Below are 14,037 nucleotides of genomic sequence, written 5' to 3'. Positions count from 1 at the left end.
TCCCCCCCACCCATCCCCCCATCCCTCCTCCTCTCCTCCTCTCCTCCTTCCCCACACGTCTCACACCTCACCCTCGCCATGGCGACCATGCTTCCGTGTGTGGCCTGCTCCGTGGAGAGCGCGGACATTCCTGCCCTGACCTTGCACATGATGGCTGAGCACTCGCTTGCTGTTGCCGCCATCCGTACCATTCCGGCCCTTCCGTCGTACCTCGCTCATTACAAGGCCCTCCTTGCCGAGGCTCCGCTGGAGGACTCGTTGCGGGCGCATGCCTTTGTTCTCGCCACGGCTGCCGATGCCGATGCCCGCTACTACCTCCTTGCGCCCAAGGCTCCACACGATGCTGCGCTCCGCGCCGCGCTCCGTGACAGGGCCCTGGCTACTCTTGCCGATGTGCAACAGGCTGAGGACGCCATGGACCTCACCGCGCCCGACTCGCCCTTTGCCGGCTGCTTCCTCTGCAACGCCACCAGCGCCGACATGTCCTCGTGGCCCGCTGTCCTCGATCACCTTGACTCGGTCCACGGCCTGCGCCTCGGCCCGCGTCAGAGCCTGGTCTTCCTCCCGGAACTCATGGCCCGCCTCGCCGCCGCCGTCAACGACGAGCTCACCTGCCTCCGCTGCGAGCGCGTCTTTGACTCGCGCAAGGGCTTGCGCAACCATATGCGCAAGAAGCGCCATCTGGCCCTCAACCCGGCCAACTCGGCGTACGACAAGTTCTTCATCGACAACGCCGGCGTCTGCCGCCCGCCGCCGGCCGATCCTCCGGCATCGGCGCCGGCTGCTCCCCCGCACGCGGCAAAGTCGCCGTCTGATGATGATGACGACGACGACGACGCCACCACCGCCGCCCCCGACGTCAATGCTGCCGATGCTGCTGCCGACGCGCCTGACCAGGTTTACGACGCCCAGCCTGGCGATCTGTGCCTCTTCTGCGAGACGACCAAGCTCGATTCGGCCGCGGCCTTTGCCCACATGGCCGATGTCCACGGCGTCGACCTCCTCGCTGCCATCGCCGACCACGACTGGTCGGTCTACATGGCCATCAAGCTCGTCAACCACATCCGCAGCCACCGCGAGCGGTACTCGGCGTGCCCGGCCCAGATCCTCGACCAGGTCGCCTCCCACGGCACCCGGTTCTTTGATGCCGAGGCCAACCTGACGCCGGTGCTGGAAGACGACCCGCTCATCTCACGGCTCATCCTCGTCCTCGGCCCGGACTCGGCAACCGCCGCCGAGGCCATCGTCATTGCCGAGTCCAAGGCGCTCTCCACCGCCAACTACGGCGCCATTGCCATGGCGCTCACCGGCGACGCCGCCGGCTCGTCCGACGGGGCCGCTCTCGCCGCTGCCGCCGACTCGGACGACGACGCGCTCAACGCCGAGCTGGAGACCTTTGACGACGACGACGGCGACTTTGACCCCACTCTTGCCGCCGATGCCCGGACCAAGTGCCTCCTCTGTGACAAGGTGTGCGCCACCGCGGTTGGGGCTTGCGAGCACCTTGCCCACGGCCACGGCATCGAGTTTGGCAGCCTGGTCGGCCTCGTTCCCGACGTTTACCAGCGACTGCAGATGGTCAACCACGTGCGGCGGCAGGTGGCCGCCGGCCGCTGCCCGTTCTGCGCCGTCTCGCTGCCCAACGGCTCGTTTGATGCCCACGCGAGCGCCTCGGGCTGCGCTGCCTCGGTCCCGCTCCTCGCTCCTGACGTCCTCCGCGCGTCTATCCTTCCCGACGAGTCGCTGCTCATTCCGGTCATCCCGGCCGACCCCATGCTGCAGTACGTGGTGATGGGTGGCGGGCTCGGCGCGCCGGGCGACGACGTGTGGACCGAGTCGGACGATGAAGCTGCTTCAGAGCAGGTACTCGACGAGCGCCACTTTGCGCAGGCTGGTCTCTCGTCCGAGGACATCGAGCGGATGCAGGCCATCAAGGCTTCGCTGCAGGGCTAGACACTCCCGCCGTCCGCGACGACGACGTGCGGGTCCGCCGCAGCCGCCGCCGGCCGCTCCGCTCACGCGCCACGCTACGCCGCTCCCCGCCACTCGCGCACGCCGCCTCAACCATCTCCTGCACCCACGAGGCAATGACCCGGCGCGCGTTCGCATGCGGCGTCGCCGGTTGGCCGGGACCAGCAGAAAACGTCCACACGTGCTTGCGGATGCGGGCCTCGGGCGGGCACAGGTTGCGCCGGACCGCAGGCGCCGTCCGCGCCAACGCCGCCCGGTCGCCTGGCCCGTTCTTGTCCTCGACATGGAGAACAAGCAGCGTCGAGACTGTCGGACACGCCACTGTGAGGAGCGTGCCGTCGGCCGAAACCGAGATCGACGACAGCTGCCGCATGTCGTTGCGCGGAAAGACCTGGACCGGGTCGCGGACCGCGAGCCCAGTCGCCAGGCTGAACACGTGGACCGCGTTGTTGAGGAGTGCGTAAACATAGTCGGCACCGGTGACGTCAAGCACTGGGCTCACCACAAACGAGCCGTGCGCGAGGTGCTCCGACCCGAGGTCGTGGGTGATGAGCGGCGCCGTGAGAGAGCCCGATGCCAGGTCGTAGATCACAAACAAGACCCGCCCGGGATTCGGCAGGAGCGCCGGCATGTGCACAAGCACAATGAGCTGGTTGCGCGCAGCTGTCAGCTGCGCGTCGAGCACCACTCCGCGGTTGTGCGAGACGGCGTAGAGCTGTGACCGGTGCGCCACGAGAACGCTACCGTCGGTAAACGTGAGAGTGTGAAAGACGGCAACACGACTGGGGAGCACGCGCGGCCGGTAGACATGGTGAGTGAGCCCGCCCGAGCCCGGCGCAGAGTGCCACGGCTCATCGGCGAGGCCGAGCTCCGCCAGCTCCGCCAGCGCCTGCGGCATCGACTCGTGCATCGACGACCGGTCGAGATCGGGTACGCGGAGCGAGTCATCGTGTGCAAGCGCATACTCGGTGGCAAAGTGGACTACCGGAGGCGGCGCCGACGATGCAGGCGCCCACGACGCGTCCACAAGATCAAGCCTGACCGAGTGCGAAGGAGTGTACCAGCCAAAGCCCGAGAGCTGCGTCACTGCGTAGTCCCACAAGTGCAGCACGCCTGAGACGTCGATCGAGATCATGGTCGGGCCGACCGATGGAAAGACCACTGCCACCGGCGGCGAGCTGTGACCCTTAAACAGCTCGGCCTTGAGCCGGCCTGCAAGCGGCAGCATTCGTCGCGACGCAACTAGGGGGAGGTAGACCACCGACGCCGCCAGCGGCGACGAAGCCACCAGGATGTCGCCGGAGGCGAGCGCTACCACCACAGACGGCTGTGTCCCGAGCACGGTGAACCGCGGATGCCAGCCGCAGCGACAGGGAGCAACCGCTTGCTACCGCTCGCGACACTGGCCGCCCCGCCTGGGCCATCGCCAGCTTCGCCCTTGCGCTTCTTGCGCTTGGCCTTGGCTTTGGCTTTGGCCGTCCCACTGCCCGCTGCCGCGTGCAGTACCTCGGCCTCTGCAAGGTTACCGTCGCCATCGGTCGTGTCCAGCACGGTCATGCCCCTGATGCCAAACTGGTTCTTACGTAGCGCTGCGACGAGCGTGAGCGGTGGGAGAGCAAACTCGCCGTCTTTGGTCCGCAGTGCGGTGCGGGCCGAGGACGACTCGGCTACCGCCACAGGATCCGGATGCATAGAGAAGATCTTGAGATTGAAGCGCGCATCGAGTACCAGCAGCCGCGAACCGTCGGCCGACCACGCCATGTGCGAGACCGGCGGCGCAAAGGAAGACTTGGACTCACGCAGCAGCATCGGGCTACCCGCCTCGTCCATATTGACCACGCGGAGCGTACCGGTCGAGAGCGCAAGTGCAAGATGCGAGCCCGACGGCGCAAAGGCCGAGCACGTCACGCCGCCCGACGCCACGTCAAAGTTGGCAGGGAGCAAGTCAACAAACGACCAGTACGACGCCTCAGCCTCGGCGTACGCTGCAAGGACCTGTACCACAGGGATGGAGGCCAGGTCGAGGACGTCGAGATCGTCGGCAAACTCCGACTCGAAATCCGAGTCCGAGTCGGCAGCAGCGAGCGCAGCGGCGGCAGCGGTCGTCGAGGCACCGTCGGCTGCCCGGACAGCTGCACGCGCATCGTCGCGTGGACGCAACTTAAGCCTGTGCACAAACGTTGTTGGCCTCGCCTTGAGCTTGGCTCGCTGGATCTCCTGCAGCGACTCTCGGATCATGGTCGCGTGCTGCGAGGAGCCAAAGCGCGAGACGAGGACCGAGACAATGAGGCCCGAAGAGAGGGAGTCGGCAAGGCCATCGATGGCCATCATCTCGTGCCATAGATCCAGTGCGAGCTCGTGAACGACTTCGGTGATGAGGTCGGCAAGAATCTTGTGTGCGCGATTGGCCTCGGCCTCGGCCACCATCTGGTCGAGGAGCGCAGCCTGCTCTTCCTGCCACTTGGCCTGCTCTGCGCGGAGGACCTCGATGTCTGGAAGGGCATTGGCAGCCGACGCCGCGAGTGCCGAGTTCACGATGGCGTTCACAATCGGGACCAGAGCGTCAAAAAGTGGCTGCGATGCTGGCGGCAGCGTTTCCTTGGCCCACTCGCCCGAGTAGGTCCACGGCGTGGCCGCCGCCTGCAGCAAGGCATGGTCTGCCTTGAGCGCCTCGAGCCGCTGCACGTCCGCATCGATGCGCTCGGCAACGCGGCGGACGGTAGCCGTCACCTCTTCGTCAACTTCGGCATCGGCAAGTGGTTCGCCCGGCCCGCGTCGGCCGCGGCGCGAGCCAGGGCGGAGCGGCTCGCCAAAGTCGGCTTCGGAGAGCTCCATGTTTGAGAGGATAAACTCGCGTGGCGGAGCGTTGCCCAGCTCCATCTCGACCAGAAAATCGAGACCCTTGGAGACAATGGCGTTGTGCTCAGCCTTGGATGCCATCAGTGCCTTTCGCTTCTCCAGCAGCGCGGCCCGCTCTGCGTTAAGCTTCTTGGTGCTTGCCACCGTGGAGCGAGCCTTGCGCGACCGCGCAGCAGCGCGCTGGACGAGCACATCGTCGATGACCCGGAAGCCGTCGCGACCCTCGGGCTCTGTGGCCAGCTCCTTGGCGTACGCCGCGAGCCGGTCGTCACCAGCGGCCTGATTCTCGAGCTCCTCAGCAAGGAGGTCGGCCTTGGCCAGCAGCTGCTTCATCGTTCCAGCGTAGAGCAGCGTGTCGTTGGTCTTGAGCTCTTGGATTGACTCGAGCGCATACTGTCGGACTCGCAGCTCGCGGGCCATGCGCTCCTTCTCGGCTCGGACCTCCTCGAGTCGGACCCGATGCAGGGCCATGAGCTCAGCCTGGTTCTCTAGCTCCTTGTCCTCCAGCGCAGAGTCCATGACGTTCTCTTCGCGCTCGCGCTGGGCCTTGGCTCGTTGCAGGGCAGCGACTTCCTTGGCAAGGTCCGTGCGCTTGGCCTGCGCGCCGTTCATGCGGCGGCCAGCCTCAGCAATGGCGGCCTCGAGCTGTGCGGCACGCATCTTGTCCTCAGTAGCCTGCTTTCGGCGAACCAGCTCCTTCATCCGCGCTACTTCGGCCTGGTGCCGTGCGAGCTCGCCCTGAGCCTTGGCCAGGTCAGCTTCGGTGACCGGGGCGAGGCCGTCCCGACCCAAGACCGACTCGGATGACTCGGGTTCGAGCGGCGCCTTCTCCTCGCCACGCATGTCCTCGAGCGCAGTCTCGAGAGAGCGAGCGGGCTGGGTTGCGGCGCGCGGTGCACGGGTCAGCGGTGGTGCATCCATGCTGTGGCGGAGGATGGGCACGGGCACAACAAGGCACGCGGGTAACAGGGGTGCGGACGGAGAGGCCAACAGGCCGACGAGCACACGTCTTCAAACGGAGCGGCAAAGACCTCTGGCAAGCCACCGAGTCGCAGAGGATCAAGGCGTGCCAAGCAGTACAAGAGCAAAGTTGTACCGGCTTCTCGCTCGCTTCTCGCTTCTCGCCTCGACCTCCCCCCTATCCCACCTGTCCAATCACCGGTCGTGAGGTGTTGGTGGCCAGCGAGCGCTTGCCATTCGCACTCGGGCGGGAAGCAGCGTGGAAGGCGGTCGACTGTGGTGACAAGACAGGCAGGAACAGAAGGAGTCCACCGAGCGGAAGGAGGGTGTGACAGGACCGTGTAAGGTACCACGCCTGGGTTCAACTTGGCACCACGCCTGGGTTCAACTTGGCCGTGTGAGGCGCGTGCTGCTGCTGTGCGGTGAGCGTCTTGGCTGGAGAGTATGGCCTCGTGGGTCTTTGACGCTTGCGAGGTGACGCCCATGGCGGCTGTCGAGCCGGCTGCGATCGAGGCTGGCGAGAGCTGCAGAGATGGGGTGGGGGAGCTGGGTGCAGGAATGACCGGTAGAGAGGGCGGCTTGCCCTGCAAGGGTGTTGTGGCGGTGGTTGTGGCGTCGGCGATGGGCCTGAAGCTGTGCAGAGTGGACGCTGTAGGGGGCGGCCTGGTGCACGCGTCCCAGATGGTAGTGCCTGACGGCCCGGCGGCACAGGGGGTGGCGAGGGCGGTAGCGTCGGTTGTCGGCCGCCGACGAGCTGCGCGACTTGCACATCGGGTGTGGGCTGTGCTGGACTCGGGCGTGCTGACGGCGTGGGACGTGGTCTGGGCGCCCGCACATGATGATGAGAGTGACGCCGAGCTCCGTTACGTCCACGCCGACTGGGTGCTGGTACTTCCAGTTGGATTTGGCATGCCAACGGCACTGGAGATGGTGGTGACGGAAGCTGGAATGGTACTGGCGGTTGCGGCGTCGTCGAGCGGCAAGATGGCGATGGCGGATGTGACCGCACCCGAGTCGGCGGTGTGGGTGGCGGAGGCGCGCGCCGGGATTGGGCGGATCAACGCACTGGCGAAGCTCCCACTGGTCCCGGGCTCATGGTCAGACGGAGTGCGGGGAATGCTCAGTGTGGTGGGGCAGGGCATCGAGCTGCAAGTGTGGCAGATAACGGCGCAGGTTGCGGGTAGCAGCATTGCGAGCGGCATGACGCTGGAGTGGGAGCTCACGTTGCACTGCGAACACGTCCTACCCGACTCGGCGCTGGTTGAGGCCATTGCGGCGCGAATCTCGCGGGATGACGAGGGCGTAGTTGAGGTTGTGCTCGGCACCGATGCGGGCGCGAGCCTTCTGCGGCTCGAGTGCGAGTATGGCAAGGTTGTGAGCGTGGCGAGCTTGCCAGCGGATGACGCGGGCGCTGCAGTGTTCGCAGCATGCTTCTCACCCGAGGGCGTGTTCGCGGCCGTGGGAACCGCCAGTGGTGATGTTGAGCTGCTCTCGATCTATCCGTCTTGCGCAACCGGAGCGCGCGTTGGGCGGCTGCGGCCGCGGTACCGTCTTGATGCCGAGGTCATGGCGGTGGTGCCGACGACAAGCGGGGCGCTTGTGGCGTGGTCGTCGCAATGGGAGGAGATGCGCATCCTGGCACCCCCGCAGTGGTGCGAGTGGCGTCCAGAGCGCTCGCATGCCTTTCCGCCACATGTGGCGCGGACCGCACGGTTCATCCTGTATCTCAAGCAGAAAGCTGACGCGGCTGCCATCGAGCGCGACGCCGTCGACGCGGGCGCGGACCCAGCACTGCAGCGGGTGACGCTGACGGATCTCCCGACCGAGGTTCTGTTCCGAATCCTCGTGTACGTTTGCGGAGTGACTCTGGTCGTCGATAATGTGTGGGTGTAGGTGACAGAGTAGATGTTGCTAGGTGTGCGAGTGAGGGAGGGCGTGCGAGTGTTGGCTGGCGTGCGGCACCGCCCGCCACGTCCACAACTCGACTCGGTGCCGACACGACGAGGTCGGGTGTGACAGACTTGTAATGCGCGGTGTGAGCGTAGGTCGCACTTCGTTGGCGGTGGTGTATGCTGTCCAGTTTCTTGATGCGCTGGGCTTTGCACTGCTCATGCCTATCCTACGTACGTGCCAGTGCGTGGTGGGGCGTGAGCCGGTGACGTCACTCGCAGAGGTGATTGATAGCAGACCGTGTTGGAACATGGCTTCGGCCTGGCGTGTGTTTGTCTGATGAGAGGGGGACTAACGTGGTGGCTGGGTCTGTGGTTGTGGTGATGGTGGCGATGGCGTGGCGATGGCCCGGATCACAGCGTTCTATCTCAAGACGCTTGATGGATACTCGTATCAGTACCGCGGACTGTGGTACGGCGGTGTGACGGGTGCGTACTCGTTTGGCCAGCTACTGGGATCAGGAGTGCTGGGGGTGTTGTCGGATCGCATGGGGAGAAAGCCGGTGCTGGTATGCGGCCTGTTGGGCGGGGCAGGACTGATGGTGTACACGGCGTTTGCCCCGTCGGTCATCCATTTGCTCGCCGCCCGCTTCCTGGCGGGGCTCTCGGCGGGAACAGGCGGCGTGTGCGGTGCGTACATCTCGGACGTGACGGCCAAGGATGTGCGATCCAAGTACATGGGTCTGCTTGGAGCCATGGTCGGGCTGGGGCTCATTGCCGGGCCCGGCTTGGGAGGCCTGGTGGCATCGCTGGCGGGCGTCCGGACCGCGTTCCGATACCTGGCTTTGGGCTCGTCAGGCATGCTGTTTGTGACAGCACTCGGTTCGGTCCGGCTCTTCAACGAACCGCCAGACGAAGCGGTCGGATCGGCGGCTTCGGTGGCTTCGGTGGCGTCGCTGCAGCGGACGCTGGCGATCAATAGCGCGTCGGCGGTGGCTGGCGCCGAAGGTGAGCCGCTCCTCCCTGTGGCCAGCAAGAGCAGAGCAGGGGCCGGACGGCGAGTGCGGATCACTCCGGCGCTGTTTGCCAAGCTCATGCGGAGCCGGTCCGTGCTTCTGCTCTGCATCTCGTCGTTCATGTACGCGTGCCTGTTTGTGGCGTTTGAGATCGCCACGCCGCTGTATCTCATCGCCACGTTTGACATCTCAGCAGGTCACGTGGGGCTTTTGTTCACGGTTGTGGGCGTGGTACTCATCATTGTGCAGGCTGGGTTCTTTTCACGCATCATGCGCGGCGTGGGTGGACCGCGGCGGCTGGTTGTGGGCGCGCTGCTGTGCCTCTCAGTCCCGGTCTCGGTCGCGCTCCCGTTTCAGCCGACGCTCCTCACCTTTGCCCTCCTCACTGTCCTACTCATCATCGGACAGGCACTTGTGGTGCCATCGCTTGCAGTCATGGCTTCAGTCCTCTCCGAAGGCGCCAATGGGACCGTTCTTGGGGTGCGGCGATCGTTTGTGTCGGCGGCGCGGGCGATCGGGCCTCTCGCGGTGGGGGCACTGTACGACACCTCGGCCACCGCGATTCTTCCGCACGCAATCCGGCACCATCACCACATCCTCCCGTACTGGGTTGGCGCCGTCTGTGGCCTGTTTTCTGCTGCATGCGCCTTTGGCATCTCGCGCGCCGCCGTCTCGCTCGCCGCCGATCCGGCCCCCGACGATGAGGATGCGGCCAGGGACGGATCCGAAAGCGACTAGCTGCGCCCATGATCGCATGAGTGGTGCGAGACGCGTGATTGTACATGGATTAACACCTCCCTGGGGCATGAAGCATGAACGGCGTAGCGATCGGGGGGGGGGGGGGGGTGGCGGCTGAGCTGTGGCACAGCAGCGCACCAGCCCAGTACCTGCCACCGGGCGACCTCCTCCCTCCTCTCTCTACTACCGTCGCCGCCACCATCACCTCTCTCCCTGGAACAACTGCAGAGGCGATGGTGTTCATTCCGTGGGAGCTACTTCAGCCGTGGCTGGAGGCCAACAAGGTGCCGATTGCGTGTGTGTGCGCTGGTATTGTGGCTGTCATTGTGGCCGTCGTTGTGTGGTGGCGGCGGTCGTCGGCTTCGCAGGACGGTAGGTGGCGGAGAAGGCGAAGGAGGGGCAAGGGAGGGGGGAGGGGGGAGGGAAGGGGGAGGTGTGTGTGTGTGTGTGTGTGTGTGTGTGTGTGACTCACACAGGCGGACTGTTCTGGTGTGTGTGTGTGGGGGGGGGGTGGTGGTGGTGGTGGTGGTCGGGGCGGACGGGGCGGACGACGGCGGGCAGTGGAGCGGCGGTTCATGCAGCGGATGGCGGGCGATATGGAGTGGTTTGAGGAGCACATGCTCGAGTCGTTCTCCGGATGGGTGGATCGGTGCGGTGAGGCGTATGTGAAGAAGCAGTTTAGCGAGACGGCGGCCGAGTGGAACGAGATGCACGAGATGGTGCAGTCGGAGCAGGTGTCGGGTGGGCGCGGCAACTTGCTGGAGATGCTCAAGGGCTCGCGAGTCCCTGTCCTCACCGAGGCCATGGTCAAGCAGTTTGATGAGTTTGTCAAGGCCGGCACGCTCTCGTCGTCGTTCAACTTTCTGATGAAGGCTGCCAAGAATGTGTGGCTGGCCAAGCGCGAGGGGCCGGTGCCGGACTCGATCGGCAAGCTGGAGGACGAGGTCAAGTTCGACTGGGCCATGGTCTTTATCGACGACATCGTGCTCAAGTCGAACGGTGACAAGCTCGCCCTCTTCCCGTTCCTCGCCGAGGTCAAGATGACTGGCCAAGAGTACCACATGCTGGAGATCATTGTCTCGCACGTTGTCTCGGTCTTCCAGCGCAACTACATCAAGACTTGGGTTGCCGACCACGCCGAGATGCTCGACGCCAAGCCGTACCGGCTCCATCACCCGGACGAGATCCTGCGGCGAGTGGTGGCGATTCTCGACGCCGAGGCCAAGAAGGCCGAGTAAAGCGCTTGATGATGGATGGTTTGGAAGCAGCAGCGTTTAGGCCATTCTGTACCGTAAAGGCCTTGGTTGAGTACGCGGGCGCAGTTAGAACTGGCGGAACTGCTCGTAGACGAGCGAGCGGATCTCAAAGTACTCGTCGCAAAAGACGCCTTCGACAGCAAACTCGCCGGTGGCGAGCTTGCGGATGCCGACCTTGTCGTTGCACACCAGCACTTTGTCGACGGTAAACTCGACGGCGTAGCCTGCAGCAGCGAGAATCTGGCGCAGGGTGTTGAGCTGGACGTCGCCCACAAAGATGGGGTCGTGGCCAGGCGCGTCGGGGTTGGGCTCGAGGATGGGCAGGCCGTGCGGGTCGGGCTGCGCCACGACGGCGTCAAAGTAGGCGACTTGGTAGTCGTCGACCTGTTGGTAGGTGAGGTGCGAGGTCATAGCGTCCTGGAGCACAATCTTGTGCGAGGCCGACTGCGACGAGAGGTCAACCGACTCGCCCACGGCTGGAGCCATGACGCCTTCCTTGGCGATGCCTGCCGCCTTGCAGTACTCGACCATGGCTGCGGTCTCAGCGTCGTTGCCGTGGACGACAATGAGGCGCCGCGGCTCGACGTGCTCGACAATCTTCTTCATCGAGAGTCCATCGGAGCGGCCCGAGTAGTCGAGCGAGAGGATCGAAGCACGGATCTGGACGTCGGCGTCCCACGAGATGCACTTGGTCGGCGTCCGGTTCTCCAGAGGATCCTCGAGGTCCATGCCCGAGATGGAGGCGTCGACTGGCGCCTCCATCGACGAACCGTGGACCGGGTTGGTTCCAGCACCGGTCTGGCCCGGCTCGGCCTGCTTCGAGTTTGCGCCGCCGGTGAACGAATGACCCGACGCGTCGTTGGCGTCGGCCATGTACTCGCCGCGGGCGTAGATCGAGGTGTCGACGATGGCGCCGTACGGGCCGACAACCGTGTCCTTGGAGCGTTGTACGGGAACATGGGAAACGACTGGGTCTTCTTGAAGAACGAGCCCGAGGCGCCAGCGCCGGTCGTCCCGTCGCGGTTGACCATGAGGTCGAACGAGGCGAGGCGCGAGCCGGCGCCGCCGGCGCCCTCGTCGTCCGAGCCCATGTCCATGGTCTCGAGCGTGTCGAGGAGCTCGTCTTCGGGGTTGAGGGCGGCGGCGGCAGCGGCGGCAGCGGCTGTGGCAGCCTCACTGCGCTCTTGCTCGCGGACGCGCAGGGCGCGCTCAAGCTCCTCGCCTTGCAGCGGAATGCGCTTGTGGAGACGAAGCGCGACCGAGGCGGGTGGGCCGGCCGGCGACGCCAGCGTGGCCGCGAGCGAGCCGCGCCGGGCCGGTTGGGTAAGGACAACCAGGTTGGCTGGGTTTGGCGCCATCTGCACAAACAGGTCGCGGGCCGGCCCAGCCTCGAGCGACGGGTGCGAGGCAAGGATGACCATCGGGCGCGGCAGGGCGTCAAGGTCCTCAGGCGAGTGGGCAATGTGCAGGTAGCGGAGGTCCATCGGGTTCGACCGCGACTCGTCAAACAGCCGCTGCAACGTGTCGGACATCCACTCGAGCTGCGAGCGGGCCTGCATGGCGACCGAGTACGACGAGTGCGAGTAGAGAACAAGGCCGTACTGCGCAAGCTTCTGCGACTGCCAAAACTGCGACAGCAGGAGCGCAAGCTCGAGGACTCGCAGCGACGAGTCGATGGGCAGAAGAACGTTGCCACCAGAGCGCAGCGTCGACGTGATCGAGGAGAGGAGCAGCTTGTCGCGTGCCTTGCGCTTCCGGCCCACGCCCGAGGTAAAACCGAGCGCGTTGGAAATAAGCAGCGACGGTCGGGTCAGCGTTTCCAGGAGCGTGCCGTCCAAGTGACGCTCCTTCTTGTGGTTGTAGTCGACGGCGTACACCACCTCCTCGGTGTCTTTGGTAATCTTCCACACCGTTCCACCGAGCGTCCGCCCGGCTGCGTACGGCGTGATGGTGATGGTCGACTCGAGGCCCGGCGCCGTCGACGCCTTGCCCCGGCTCAGCGTCACGTGCTGGGTGTACTTGAGCTTGACCATGAGGTCAAAGGCGGTGTCGACGTCGTCGAGCGAAAAGATGTCAAAGTCCGAGACCGCATCCTTGGCGAGGAATACATCATACATGTGGAGAAGTCCCATGTTGTACACTGGGAGCGTGGCGTAGATCGGCACGTCGAGGCCCATCTTGCCGACCACGTAGGGCAGGCCGCCAAGGTGTGCCGAGTCGGCATGTGAGACGAGGACGCAGTTGACCCGCGGGAGCACCTGCCTCAGCGGCTCGAGCATCTCCACGTCAAACGCATCCGTCCATCCGCAGTCGAGAAGGATGCACGTGTCATCGATCTGTGGTCGTCAGAAGAAGACGTGGCGTGGCGACAGGGCGCCCCCATCGAGCAGCAAGAAAATATTCGCAGCCAAAAATAGTCGCCACCAGCAGCGCGAAGGTGAGGGGGAGTGTGTGGGGGAGGGAGGGATAGTGAGTGGTGAGAGTAGCGGAGGGTGTATGTGTGTGTTGTGCGTGTGCGTGGAAGTGTATGTATGTGTCATAAGGAACAATAGGTGTCCGCATGTTGTCGCCCCCGGAGTGCGGGGAGGGGGGGAGGGAGGGGAAGGAAGCGACGGCCAGATGGCAGTCACTCCCGCCACTCCCTCTCCCCCCCGTCCCCGCCCCGAGGGATAATGCTCAGGGCCTTAAAATAATCATCCGCATACAAAAGAGGGGGGTGGGGTGGAGGGAAGGGAGTAGTGGGTATACGTACCTCTAACAGGTAGCACAGTGGGTCGTCTGTATGCGCACCAATCAGTGGGGTGAACCGCACCGACGTCATGCCCGCAGTAGAATTGGAGGCGGTGACGAGAGCAGGGTTACGTCTTCTGCTGACAATTTGCCAGTGAGAGGTGGGCGGGGGGGGGGGGGGGAGGGGAGGGGACAAGGAAGGGGTGCTGCCACTGCGAACGAGTGGCGGGAGACGGGCGGGAGAGCGACCTGAGTTTGGGACGTAGAGGGGAGAGGAGGATTGACTGGGCGCAAGGGGGCGTGAAAGGGGGAGGGGGTGTGTGAGGTTGAAGGTCACCTCTCCCAGTGTGTATATACTTGTATCACCGCTTCGGAGTACTTGTTGTGTGTTCTTTAGGTAGGTGGTAGAAAGGAGAGGGAGGGGGAAGGGGGGGGGGTGGGGGGAGGGGGGGGAGAGAGGGAGGAGGGCGAAGAGGGAGAGGGAGACGCTCTGGGGCGACGGCACACTCACGCTCGGCTGGACGTGCACTCGTTCTACTGCGGTGGCATGTGCACGTGTGTGTGTGTGTGTGTGTGTGTGTGTGTGTGTGTGTGTGTGTGTGTGTGTGTGTGCGCGTA

At 64.9% G+C, this 14,037-nt stretch overlaps 5 protein-coding genes across 5 annotated transcripts; 3 read left to right on the top strand and 2 right to left on the bottom strand.

Annotated features, from left to right (window-relative positions):
- Positions 1–1,573: 1,573 nt before the first annotated feature.
- Positions 1,574–5,828, bottom strand: AMSG_07007 (uncharacterized protein). Its single transcript, XM_013901043.1, has 2 exons — positions 3,321–5,828; positions 1,574–3,282 (listed from the first exon to the last, which is right to left on the bottom strand). The coding sequence occupies exons 1-2, from the start codon at positions 5,749–5,751 to the stop codon at positions 1,931–1,933; spliced, it is 3,783 nt and encodes a 1,260-aa protein (XP_013756497.1). The 5' UTR covers positions 5,752–5,828; the 3' UTR covers positions 1,574–1,930.
- Positions 5,829–5,844: 16 nt separating this feature from the next.
- Positions 5,845–7,708, top strand: AMSG_07006 (uncharacterized protein). Its single transcript, XM_013901042.1, has one exon. The coding sequence runs from the start codon at positions 6,235–6,237 to the stop codon at positions 7,681–7,683; it is 1,449 nt and encodes a 482-aa protein (XP_013756496.1). The 5' UTR covers positions 5,845–6,234; the 3' UTR covers positions 7,684–7,708.
- A 108-nt stretch (positions 7,709–7,816) lies between these two features.
- AMSG_07005 (MFS superfamily transporter) lies at positions 7,817–9,497 on the top strand (the record flags this gene model as incomplete). Its single annotated transcript, XM_013901041.1, has 2 exons — positions 7,817–7,913; positions 8,100–9,497. 2 exons carry the CDS (start codon positions 7,817–7,819, stop codon positions 9,431–9,433), a joined length of 1,431 nt encoding a protein of 476 aa, XP_013756495.1. The 3' UTR covers positions 9,434–9,497.
- A 143-nt stretch (positions 9,498–9,640) lies between these two features.
- AMSG_07004 (uncharacterized protein) lies at positions 9,641–10,671 on the top strand (the record flags this gene model as incomplete). Its single annotated transcript, XM_013901040.1, has 2 exons — positions 9,641–9,805; positions 9,995–10,671. The coding sequence occupies exons 1-2, from the start codon at positions 9,667–9,669 to the stop codon at positions 10,669–10,671; spliced, it is 816 nt and encodes a 271-aa protein (XP_013756494.1). The 5' UTR covers positions 9,641–9,666.
- An 84-nt stretch (positions 10,672–10,755) lies between these two features.
- Positions 10,756–13,533, bottom strand: AMSG_07003 (cleavage and polyadenylation specificity factor subunit 2; the record flags this gene model as incomplete). The annotated part of the gene is made up of 3 exons (XM_013901039.1): positions 13,442–13,533; positions 11,718–13,025; positions 10,756–11,625 (listed from the first exon to the last, which is right to left on the bottom strand). The coding sequence occupies exons 1-3, from the start codon at positions 13,508–13,510 to the stop codon at positions 10,756–10,758; spliced, it is 2,247 nt and encodes a 748-aa protein (XP_013756493.1). The 5' UTR covers positions 13,511–13,533.
- Between the last annotated feature and the right edge of the window lie 504 nt (positions 13,534–14,037).

Source organism: Thecamonas trahens (genome assembly GCF_000142905.1).
Source record: "Thecamonas trahens ATCC 50062 unplaced genomic scaffold supercont1.32, whole genome shotgun sequence".
Classification (NCBI taxonomy): domain Eukaryota; order Apusomonadida; family Apusomonadidae; genus Thecamonas; species Thecamonas trahens.
The sequence above is the reverse complement of the archived record's forward strand: the minus strand, read 5'-3'. Positions and strand labels throughout refer to the sequence as shown.